Source organism: Zalophus californianus, chromosome 6 (assembly GCF_009762305.2).
Source record: "Zalophus californianus isolate mZalCal1 chromosome 6, mZalCal1.pri.v2, whole genome shotgun sequence".
Taxonomy (NCBI): domain Eukaryota; kingdom Metazoa; phylum Chordata; class Mammalia; order Carnivora; family Otariidae; genus Zalophus; species Zalophus californianus.
In genome coordinates this window covers 3,442,214-3,454,843 of record NC_045600.1, presented here as the reverse complement: position 1 = coordinate 3,454,843, position 12,630 = coordinate 3,442,214, and the positions used below count along the sequence as shown (strand labels likewise).

At 46.2% G+C, this 12,630-nt stretch overlaps 1 protein-coding gene across 2 annotated transcripts in view; it reads left to right on the top strand.

The window, feature by feature from the left end:
- The first annotated feature begins 2,931 nt into the window (after nt 1–2,931).
- Nucleotides 2,932–12,630, top strand: part of DYNC1H1 (dynein cytoplasmic 1 heavy chain 1) — a 69,627-nt gene continuing 59,928 nt past the window's right edge. The window contains exons 1-2 of one of the 2 annotated variants that reach the window (XM_027569066.2): nt 2,932–3,336; nt 11,348–11,435. In XM_027569066.2, the coding sequence (XP_027424867.1) occupies nt 3,081–3,336; nt 11,348–11,435 (344 nt within the window). In that variant the 5' untranslated portion in view covers nt 2,932–3,080. The remainder of the gene's footprint in view (nt 3,337–11,347; nt 11,436–12,630) is intronic. The other variant, XM_027569065.2, reaches the window with a different exon arrangement.

The following is a 12,630-nucleotide window of genomic DNA, read 5'->3' as shown; positions in this document are numbered from 1 at the left end:
GGCTCCAGCCTCACCCTGAGGCCCCCTGGACCGAACCGGGACGGAAAGGGGGTGGGTCCCGAGACGAGCTCGTCGGAAAGCACCCCCTCCCCCGTGAGCGAAGAGCAGGGCCAGTCCGCGCGGGCAGCCGAACGGCGGGGCCCGCCTGGCTTGAAGCAGCTGGAAGGTCAAAATCCAAAATGTGCCCTGTGGACCGGCGGAGGCTGCTGCGACCGCCAGCACACGGTTCCCTGACGTTCGTCCCACAGCCTAAGTTAACCAAGCACCAGCGTTGGGCTGGGCCCCGCTGCATTCCTCAAGGAATGAGCCCTTGGGATTAAAGATTGATTGAATGAATGAATGAATGAATGGGCAAGTCCAGTATGGTATACGGAGGGAGAGGAGGGGCGATCCCAGGCGCAGAGCCTGAAGGTGCAGGGCCAGCCAGGCTTCTGTCCAGGGGCTCGGTGCCACCCCGGGGTCTGGAGACTGAGAGGCAGGGTGGGGATGGTACTGAGCCCCCAGCTCGGACTTGAAGAGCCATCCAGTGCAGTACCTTAAAGAGAGGGGTGGGGAATGGACGCGATCTCCTCTGTGTGGACAGTTCACCGATATCTGATAAAAATACAAGCCGCCTAGCAGCCACTATCATCCGCCATTACCTTGGAACGAATTCTCTTTCCAACACGCACCTCCCCCACATCCCGTGCTGCCCCCTGCCAATTGAAGCCCCTTCTACTGTGGACAGGGGAAAGCTGAGATGCCTAAAGGAGCAAGGGGTGGGAGAGGCCTGGTTTGGGTGAAGGCCGCCCCCCCACTCCCCCCAGGGGCAGCTTGGAGGACGATGGGGGGGTGGGCAGAGTCCTGAGCCCGGAGCCCAAAGGGGCATCTCACAGGAGATCTCCCCTTGCAGCCCCAGGGAAGTCTAGCCAGCCAGGGAATAAGAAATTTAGAGTGCTTAGCACCTGGGTACAGTGAGCAGTCAATCAACATTGACCATTCTTAGGTGTTGAACACAGCAAACATCTTTATAAGACAGAAATGCAAGCACTTTGGGTCAACGTATGAATCCTTGTAGATTGTTCAGATTTTTTCGATTTCCATCCTCTTAGAAATAACACTTTTAATTTTGAGCCTATCATACAGAGCTGCAAAACCAAAGCCGGCCCCTCTGCTGCTGTGGCTCAGGGCCAGGTTGCAGAGTCTCTTGGATGCCCAAGTGGCTGCATCTCCTGGGCCGTCCTGAACGGTGCTGACTCATGGTGCAGGCTACAAGCAGCCTCTCTCCATCTGCCAGGTCGCTGCTGGGTTTCTGGGTCTCAGATGGTGTGTGGTCAATTCAGAGTTCACTAACCTGCACCTAAAAGATTTCCCTCTTCATCCCTGTTCCTACACCAAAGGACATGACGGAGGTGGGGGGTGCTCAGCAGAGTGCTTAGCGCTGAGTGAGCATTCAGTGTTAGCTGTTGGTGGTGTTATTATTCATTACCATTGTGATCACAACACAAACTCATTGCCGTTGCTTTATTTTTTTTTTCCTGGAAGGTTATTTAGATCTGTTTTGGGCATATCACATGAGGGTGAACTGATGGAGGGCAGGAGGATGGGGTATTAATCTGTCCCCTCTTCCTCCTTAAAGACAAGAATCATCTGATTAGTTTCCGTGTTCCAGCAGCCCCTGGGCCTTGGCACTGGGTAATTGAGCAAGGATAGGCATATTGTATGTTTCCCAGTTTTCCAAAGATGATTTGGGAGAATCAAATCATCCCATCACCATCCTACCAATCAGGACTCAGCTCTGTGACTGTGCACTTTGATATAAAAATAACGCCTTTGGCTTCCATTCCTCCACCCAATTTAAAGAAGCAAGTTATGAGTTTGAATTTTCAAAGGCCAATTCATGCTCCTTAAAAGAAACTGTCACCTCTAAACCAAGAATGTGGACAGCCTGGACTCCCACCCTTATGTCGTCTCAGCGTAAGGGAGGAGATCCAGGTGGATGGCAGCTGGGAGGAGCTTTAGTCGGCAGGCATCTCAGCCCCTGCCTTGTGCAGCCCCAGATGCTGAGGCCCATGGAATGACAGTGCCAACCCCCGCTACTAGCAGAGCATCACTGTTCTAGATAGATGCTCTCACCTAGGTCTCCCACTAGGTCATCATAGCATCCCAGGGGGAATTACTTCGTCATTAGCAGCCAGCACCTACAACAACTTGGCTTTATCCCACCGTTCAGTTGGGTGTCATCTCCTTGCTTTACCTGACACGGCCTCTGCAGTCAGAGCTCCAGCCGCAACTTTCAGGCCCCTCTGTCTTTGTAAAAGCTAGTTCCTCTGCTGGGACTGTCCCCTTCCCAACCTCCCCTCTTTCCAGACTAGCAATGTGGCACGCCCCTCATGTCCTGCCCCTCTGAAAAACGTTCTCACTCTTCACGTGTATATCTGATAACACATATGTCACGACTATCTTTTAGCACTCAACACACTGTAGTCATTCATTCGTTCATCGCAATAATACCGGTTAAATGCTTAGAGCAATGTCGGTCACACGCTAACTGCTCCAAAAAATAAACGTTAGCTCTCCTCACTAACACCATTCATTCATTCATTCAATATTCAGGGAGTGTCTCAGGCTCTGTGCTGTTCGGCCACAGCAGCGAACAAGACAGCTGTAGTCCCCGACCACCCTACACCGCCCACGCGCCCAGTCAAGTTCCCACCTTTAGGGTTTGCGCTGCGAAACGCGGGGAAACGCGGGGGCCCGCCCAGCGCTGGGACTACAGATCCCAGAAGGCAGCGCGGCGGCGTCCCCGGGGGCCCGCACGCGCGCATGCGCAACGTCGTGACGCCGCGGCGGCGAGCGGGCGCTAGTGGCTGAAGCGGCGGGCGCCGGGCGGCGGGCGGGGCGGGGCGGGGCGGGGCGGGGCGGGCTGGCGGGCGGCGGCCTTTAGGGCGGAGCCGGGCGCCCGCTCCCTTCAGTCTGCCGCGGTTAGCGGACGGTCAGCTTCAGGTGCTCGTTTCTCTCGTTCCTCCGCTCGGCGCTCGCTCTCGTGCGGAGCCGCGGCCGCCTGCCCAGGGCTCCCTGCGGGTCCCCAGCGCAGCGCCATGTCGGAGCCGGGCGGCGGTGGCGGCGAGGACGGCTCGGCCGGCCTGGAGGTGTCGGCCGTACAGAACGTGGCCGACGTGTCGGTACTGCAGAAGCACCTGCGCAAGCTGGTGCCGCTGCTGCTGGAGGATGGCGGCGAGGCGCCGGCTGCGCTTGAGGCGGCGCTGGAGGAGAAGAGCGCCCTGGAGCAGATGCGCAAGTTCCTGTCGGACCCCCAGGTCCACACGGTCCTGGTGGAGCGCTCCACGCTCAAAGGTGCGGGGCCGGGGGCCGGGCGTTGGGGCTCCGGGCGGCCGGGTTCGGAGGGCTGGGGGCCGGGGGCGCGGGGGGCCCGGACGCTAGGACGCTAGGACCGGAGCGGCCTCCGGGCTGCAGATGCCCTGCGGTATGGGTCCCCGGGGCCGCCCGGCGACGCCGGCGCCACACCCCCTGCCAGGCCAGAGCCCCGGGGGTGCCCCCTTCCGGGTCTCGGGGAACGAAGAGCGGGTGTCCCTGTCTTGCCGTCACCCAAAACAATGGGATCGCTTTGTTTGCTCGGGCCTCAAGATGGCCGAGTTGGGTGGAGACAGCGTCTCCCGGGCTGAGCGCGGGCGGAGGCTGCATTCCGGCCTCCAATGTCACATGAGCTTTTCGGTTTCGATTTGTGGCCAGGCCGGGCCGTCCTCGGGAGGGATGTGTCAGGGGCAGACCCGCGGAGCTGTGCGCAGCCTGGGTGTAGGGGTCCGAGCTGGGGGGGAGCCCTGGCGGACGGGCGTCCTGGTCCTGCCCTGTGCAGACCCAGAAGCTGAGGCCCAGAGAATGACAAGGGCCGGCCCGGGCCGCGAGCAGAGCATCCCTGTTCTAGGTGGATGTGCGCTCCCAGGTCTGCCTCTTGGTCCTCACAGCGTCCTTGCTGTCTGGGTGTATTGCCGTATTTCACGCGCGAGCAAACAGGCTGAGGTGAAAGGACTCGCCCAAAGTCACCAGCTAATCCTGCTTCCTGGACCAGACTCAGCATCTCAGTGTCCAGTGCACTGCTGGGTTTCACTAATCATACCCTTCTATTTGTGTAATACTTAGATGATCCTAATGGTGACCCTGTGATATTTGAATCTAGTTTACAGATTAGTTTTTTAAGATTTTATTTATTTGTCAGGGAGAGAGAGCGCACGCACAAGCTGGGGGAGCAGCAGGCAGAGGGAGAAGCAGGCTCCCCACTGACCAGGGAGCCCGATGTGGGGCTCAATCCCAGGACCCTGGAATCATGACCTGAGCCGAAGGCAGACGCTTAACCGACTGAGCCACCCAGACCTCCCTAGTTGACAGAATTTTTTTAAATAAATAAAAATAAAAAAGAGAGAGAGACTCGGGTTAGGCATCTACTTGGGGAGAGCGAGCAAAAGGTTTGCATATTCTAGCAGTCTCCTCAAATAGTGACCTTCCCAAAGCAAGGCTAGATTCATCTTGAGAACTGAGCTTGTCTTCAGGGAGAGTTTCTGGACTCTAGGACCACTTGGTAGTTGATGGTGAGCGTATCTGACAGCACAGAATGGGTGTGGCACCGTCCATCTGGAAACCCAGGGGTGATGTCCAAGGACATTTTAACCTTAGAACTAAGGGATTGGTCATTGTCTGAAAATATTTGCCATCGAGCTTCTTATAATCACAAAAAAGCTGTGCGGTTCTGTCAATAAGGGGATTTATACTGTCTGTCTCAACCCTCCCCTCCCACGTTTCTTTCTGATTGTTTGTTTCTTTCAAAGGCCGTTTCAGGAGATGCTTCATTGTAGCCTCTTTCTGTGAGAGGGTGAGAAGGTCAGAGTGTGCGAAAGAATATTTTTCTTAGACTCACACGGAATGTTCAAAGCAAATGAGCCATTCAGACATATTTAGGCTATTAATGTTGCTTAGGGTTTTCTGTTATGTTTGGGGTTATGTTTTCCAGCATGGAAACCATTAGTGTTAAAAAAATTTTTTTTAACCCACCTACTCTTTCAGAAAGAGAATGTATTTAGTCATGATAGAAAATTTAAAAGTATACAGGTAAAGAAAAAAATCACGTGGAATCCTTTGACCTAGCTATAACCAGTGTCAGCATTTTGGAATCTGTCTTTCTGGTTATTTTTCAATGAGTGTGCATTATTTTGTTAAAATATATCTTAATCTCTGTTACTGTATTTTGAGTAGTTTGAACTTGGCTAATTCTTGATCATATTTTCATTGCACAGTTTATGTATTAAAATCGGTGATTTCTACCTTGGATCTCCGTTTCTTTTTATGGAAAAAAAATTGTAAGTTTTGTTTTTGCTTTTAGACTGCTCATCAATAATTGACTTTTCTCAAACATTAGAACTGAACTTAGCTAAAATTATTAGGGGGAAGCCCTATTTCTGTAGTATGCTTTTTAGTGCAAATCATCTGTTTTCTTGATGGTACGTTTTCTTATTTCAGCAAAGCAAATGTCCAAGCATCCAGGTCTTGGCTCCATAATGACTTGCACTTTTGAACATTGACGAAGGAATGAGAGTGTCTAAAATTGAAATCCTACCTCATTCTGTATTTAAAAAATAAAAAAGTATTTCTAGCAATTCAGCCTGTCTGTAATTTATTTTTCACTTAAAAAATTTAAAGAAAGACTGTATGGTTCCATCAGTCTTATTAGCATCCTGACTAAACTAGCATAATTTAATTAGACCTAAGTACAGACCCAGGTCACTTGATAGGAGGGTTTTCTTCTGGGTGATTTTTGAGTTAACTTTGGCTTTTGCACATTTAATCAAATGTGAACATCCAGTAGCTAGTTACAGTAAGAAGGTAGACTTGCTCTATAATGTGGAAAACAAATCTAAATTGTTTAAACTGAGTAAAGATTGTCAACAAGAAAGAAGTCATAATTTCGTGAACAAAGGAAATTGCTTTTATTTTATCCTCCCCCACTTTCTATGGAAAGAAGTTTCCAAACACTTGTAATTGAATATAGAAGCATTTTTACCTGAAGATATATGTGTGTGTGTGTATACACACACACACACACACACACACACACACAAAGAGTTTGAGAGCAGGAACACAAGCAGGGGAAGTGGGAGAGGGAGAAGCAGGCTTTCTGCTGAGCAGGAGCCCAATGTGGTGCTCGATCCCAGGACCCTGGGACCATGACCCGAGCCAAAGGCAGATGCGAAGAACGACTGAACCACCCAGGCACCCCTGAAGATATATATTTTTTTAACCACTCCAGCTAACTGTAAACTTTCTGTTACAGTATTCCTTAAAGTGTAGAATAAAGATTGCGAATTCAGTGGTTTATTTTGATACTAAAGGATTGGAGAGTTGGTGGGCAGGGGAATGTTAGCTCCTCTGATCTGAAAAAGAGAAATCTCTTTCCTGTAATTTCTGGCCTGTAGAAAATTGTTTTCTTCATAGTGTTCTTCTAAAATTACAACCAGGGGCTGTTGTTAAGCGTCTGCCTTCGGCTCAGGTCATGATACCAGGGTCCTGGGATGAAGCCTCGCGTCGGGCTCCCTGCTCCTCGGGAAGCCTGCTTCTCCCTCTCCCACTCCACCTGCTTGTGTTCCCTCTCTCGCTTTGTCTCTCTCTGTCAAATAAATAAATAAACTCTTTAAAAAATAAAATAAAATTACAGCCAGATAGGTGCTCATTGCTCATTAGGCATTTTACAGTTTTAATGACGGTCCTGTAGCAGTTTTTACCTGAGGTGCATTTTTGGTTGGGTGGTAAAGGTAGGAGCAGGTAAGAGATGCTCCAGCTTGCAGCTGGTGAAACTGGAGGTTCCAGGAGGGCTCTAGCTTATTAGTGACCAGGCTGGGATCGGGTGCTGTGGGTTTTTGTTTTTGTTTACATTTGGGTGTCTTAGCCCTAGTACTTAGTCTTTAAGACTGAAAATAATGGCTGCCTTTAGTCAATACTTATTCTAAGCTTGGGATTCTAGTTTTTCCTAAAATATATAATTTAGGGGGTTTTACCTCCTCTTCATTAGTGCAGAGATGGCTAGGGACTAGAATGTGAAAGAAAGTTAGAACTTTTTACAGTCCTTAACTTCTTAGAGATACAGCCGTGTGGAAGGTTTAATGGGGATTTTAAAAATTATTTTTCTGAGGACTTAATTTCCCTAAAGGATGAAGAAATGATGACTAAAAAGTACACATTTCTGGCCTTTGCTTTTTCCCCAAAATGGTTAGTAAAATGGTTAATAAATTCACAGGAAGACTTCTCCGTGACACCGCACTGCCTGGACGCCTTAGGCCAGCAGTCCCTCAGCCTGGGTTCCTACTGTCCTATGCTGTCACACCGTAGGCAGGGCCCTGCACCCTTCGTAGGACAGACCAGTCTGCAGCTCGCTGGGTTTGAATATGCAGTGTAGCATAACAAGTGACATTTATGGGCAGCAAAGGGAAAACCGTCATCACTGTTTTTAACAAAGTAAAGATGGAGGGAAATTGCTTGCCAGCGTTGTAGCGTATTATGGGGGCTTTAACCCTCCCTTCCCGTTGCTAACGGTATTATGAATGGAAGTCTTCAGGTTGACGAGAAAACTCAGACTTTCTCACCATGCCCTGAGCCTCGTGCCAGAGCAGGGAGTGGTTGTGGCAAAGAAGTCACAGCCCCCCAGAAAGAGGACAAAGGGGTGATGGGCGTCGGGGTGACAGGAAAAAGCACCAGATGCAAACATGTGAGAGAAAAGGGGGAGAACATCTATGATAGTGACCAACCGAGATAGCGTGGCGCTCATGTGTTTTGGATTTTAAGAGGAAAAGAGGATCAAAGAGAAGGAGAACCAGGAACGTGTAACAAGGACTGTGGTAGTTCGTGTGGGCCAGAGAGAGCCGCTGGCTGCCTTTGCTGGATGGAGAAGACACTTGCCGTGAGGCTGGGAGAGAATGGGGCGGCGGGGGGGCAGTGAGGGAAAGACCAAGGAGGCGGGGAGCTGGTGCTGGGTGGCCTCCTTCACCAGTTTGCTGGCCCCCTCTTCCCGTTCATGTTCACCACACTTGGTGAAAGCCCCCCGGCCTCCCTGGGGGAGGAAGTCCGGGTCTTAAGGTAATTGGATGCACATCTGTTTTGTTTCACTAAGTGAGATGTAATGCTCACCTAATTCACGGTGTAGTGATGCAAATCACTCTGGGTTTGAAATACATTCAGCTGGTCTTTAAATAGAAATTTACACAGATTGGTACTAAGTGACATTTTAAACATCTCTAGAAATTCAATCAACTCTCAGAAGTTAACCAAAGAAATGTCCCCAGGTCACTAAATGTGTATCAGTGTGGCTCGCAGCAGAGGACCTGGCGAGGCGGCTCCACACTTTCTCTACTGGTACTTTGATTCTCGGAAGGTATTAACGGGCAGTGCGCTAGTGGGCCGTTATGTATTAACCAGTAACCCAGTAACGTCAGCAGCAGAAGGAAAGGGATTCAGACTTGACTGAAAGCCGCATTGCCTGATAAAATATGCAGATTGTGTTAGCTATAAGCTTCTAAATATAGCAGGATTAATAGCTTCTTTGTTATTAAGAATTAACTATCAAGTGTCTTGCCTCCTCTGAACAGTTAAAAAAAATGGTTCTGCAGAAGTAAAATGTCACACTATTATTATTTGGAAGATGTAATAATTTATAGGGGGGCAAAAAGGTTAAATTATTTGATGGCAGTTTATAAAACAATGACAAGTTCTACTAGGAATCAGACATACTCAGACTTCATTTGATCTCTTTTTATGGAGAATAAGCATTAAAAAACTAATGGGAAATGTATTCTGTAACTTCCATAAATACTATCATCAAAAGAAATTAGGGTTTTAACAAAGTGGTAGAGGATACCTATTGGATATCCTTGTCTGAGGATTGTGTCTTTGGGTGTTTCCCGAGCTCAGGCAGCATTCTGCTGCATTGCAGTATTCCTGGTGCGGAGCTGGGAGCTGGGCGTTCCCAGCAGGGCTGAGACAGAGCAGAGCCCTGACTCATCTCATGGCCTGGTGCCCGGTTCCTTTAACCCTGTTTGCATGAAGAAGTGCAGGCAGCATGGCTGGATGCTGCATCCAGTTGGCATGTTTTCTATGTGATTTTATTTATATAGATGGTGAATTTTGTCTCAGAGGAAGAAATGATTCGAAGTTAACATACCATGCTTTTAGTTTTGTCAGTAATTTCCTTTAATGATTATAAAATGTTACTTTTTAAAATACTGTTTGGATGCTATTTTGATGACACATATTTTATATAATTCATAGAACAGAGTTTGGAAAGTTGAGGGAGAAAATACTTCATAATCCTACCAACCTGACAACTATTTTAGTTTGGGAGTATTTCTTTATGTTCTGTTCATATGCTTGCATTTTAGAGATTGCAGTCCTATGTGTGGTTGGTTTCAGGCATTGTGATCTGTCTTGTGGTTTATCCACATTTTGGTAGTTAGAAAACCCAATTGATTTGTTTAGTTGTTTTTTGTTTGTTTGTTTGTTTTAAGTTAGTCATTTTTAAAAAACATCTAGGAAGTACCTGGCACACTAGAATACTTGGCCACCTCCTCTCATTTCCTAAAATTATTACTAAAAACAGTATTTTGGAAGAGTTATTGTCTTGACAGATATACTAATACTTTTTATCTTTTAATGTAAACTTTGTATTTGTCTCATCTTAAAGCTAGTGAAGTAAATAGCTTTTGCTCAGACTCTGTATACCCAGATTTTCATAGTTGGTGCTTAAAGAAACTTTATAGACCACCTAATTTAATATCCTACCCCTTCCTCTGCTGCCCCTTGTATTTACTTTTTTTTTAAATTTTAATTCTAGTATAGTTAACATACAGTGTTACACTAGTTTCAGGTATACAATACAGTGAGTCAGCTCTTCTGTACATTACTGTTTATCGTGAATGTACTCTTAATCTCTTTCACCTCTTCCACCAATCCCCCGACTCTGCTGCCCATTTTCCATTCATGAATTTGAAATCCAGAGGAAGAAAAATGACTTTCCCAAGATTACTTCACCAAATCTGCAGCCGTCGCTCCTACATCATGATTTAAAAGTGAAGGCGAACCACACATACCATGTTAATCCTTGGGTAGAAATTTTTGTCAGTGCAGATATTCCATAACGATACATCATTGCAAAGATAATTCAGCTGGAGCATTTATGCATCTGGTGGATCAGTACTGATCTACAGGTTTGGATTATTTCCCCTTCTTACAAATTTTAAATTTCTCAATTGTGGTTTTTTTAATGATTTAGAAATTTTGTTCAGGGGCCTCTGGGTGGCTCAGTCAGTTAAGCATCTGACTCTTGATCTCAGCTCTGGTCTTGAGCTCAGGGTCATGAATTCAAGCCCTGCATTGGGCTCCATGCTTAGCCTGGAGCCTACTTAAAAAAGAAGAAGAAGAAATTTTGTTCACATGCATCTTGAGCTATCTTATTACTGAATTCCAGTCAGCTTTTTAAAATGACTACTCTGCATGGTGTTTGCTGCTGTGTGGAATCCAGCATGGTCCCTGCCTTGCAGGAGCTCACCTTTGGGGAGGAAGATGCATTCATAAATCGACCCCAGAGCAGGCCCTGAAAAGTGGTATGAGAGCAGAGGGGAAGGCTAGGTGAATGCCTCTCGGTGACCCTGTGGATGTTTGTTGATGACGATTTTCTTGATGGGTGTTTGCACTTGGCAGGGGCGCTTGATAAGGGCTGGGGCGGACCCTGGGTTTGGAATCATAGACTTCTGAATTCTCACTTTGTCTCTTTCCAGACCCATGTTTGGGGGCAGTTTACTTAGATTTCTTACTTGGGAAACATGGGTAAAAATAGTCATGCCAACCCCCAGAGTGGTGTTGTGAGTGTTAGATGTGTGATAGACCTAAAGTACTTAGTAAAATGCCTGTCCATAGTGAGAGTTGAATAAACACCTGAGCAGAATACCCAGAGTGGGAAGTGGAAAGTGCCTTCTGTGTTGGGAGTACGAGGGATGAGACTGCCCAGAGCGGGTGGTGAGCACTGGTGTAGGGAACACCTCCTCGCAGGGCCAGACCCTGCTCTAGTGCTTCCAACACCCCCGGCAGGCCAGTGCCTCCTGACTTACAGAAAAAGAAATAGAGGTGCAGAGAAGTTAACTGCCTTGCCCAGGATCACACAGCAAAGTGCCTGGGCCAGGAGTCAGAAAAAAAATGGGTAGGAAGGGAAAAATAGGTAGAGCCAAGTCATGTGTGGGTTTAAATGTCAGGTTGGGGGTAGGGTGAGCAGCTGATATTGACATGAATTTGATACCATATTCATTACAATTTGTAGAGGATGTTGGTGATGAAGGAGAAGAGGAAAAAGAATTCATTTCCTATAATATCAACATAGACATTCATTACGGAGTTAAGTCCAATAGGTGAGTAGTGTGAATATAATGTTACCTCAGATTATAAGTTTGTGAGAATTGAATGTAGATCTTAATTGACTCAGACAGACATTAAGAAAACTCAAGATTTCTGCTGTTTAAATTCATGAATTGAATTTAAATTAAATTAATTCATATATTAAATTCATGTATTGAATCACCTTTGATTTCATGTGTTGAAATTCAGAGGATTTCCAAGTCAGTATAAATTCTAAAATATTATTTATTTTAATTGCTATGTCATGGCATCCATTTTAGGTTTGAGCCAAAATGTACTTAACATGTATAATAGTAATTCTCAGATTATATCTGAATTTTCTTTATTGTAAATAATTATTAAAAACCTAGCAAAGATTCTTAGGTAGAGATCTCATTCTTTTTAGTATAAATCCGTAAAGAAAGCATTACTGGTTCAGATGCAATGTGTCGTTAAAGTCTTTAACGCATGTTACCAGATTTTTCCCACCTTCTAGAAAAGTGGTGTCAGTTTACACTCCAGTAGACATATCCAAATTTAAATATGTAAATGTTTATTGTATACTGCATTGGCTTTTTAAAACTTTTTATTTTAAATAATTTCAGTCCTACAAAAGAGTTGCATGAATTCTATACAGTTGATATCAGATAGCTGTTGTTAACATAGCCACATTTGCATTATCGCTTTTTTTCTTGAACCATTTGAGAGTTAGTTATAGGCAACCTGCCCCTTTACCCCTAAATACTTCCATGTATTTCCTAAGAACAAGGACACTTCTATTCATAGCCTTGATACAATTTTTAAATCCAGGAAATACTGGTACAACTCTACTCTTTATGTACTGTGTGCACACTCAGATTGTCTTAGTAATGTCCCTTACAGTAATTCTCCCTTGATCCAGAATCTAAATCTGTGTCTTTCATGACATTGACATGTTTGAGAAGTACACACCAGTGGTGATTAGATTGTCTGCATTTTTGGCAGGGATGCTATTACGACTTTTCCTTCTCAGTGTGTCACATCAGGAGGCTTCAGTGACTTTTTAGAGTAACATGAAGTATTATGTGTAAAGTACTGGCCTGGGAATGGAAAATTAAAATACTAATTTTTTTGAACTATTAATTCAATCATCTTTGAGCACCTGTTATGTGTAAGATATGGCAGTAGGTATGCAGAGAAATAAAACTTGGTTCCCAAGAAGTTTGTGGT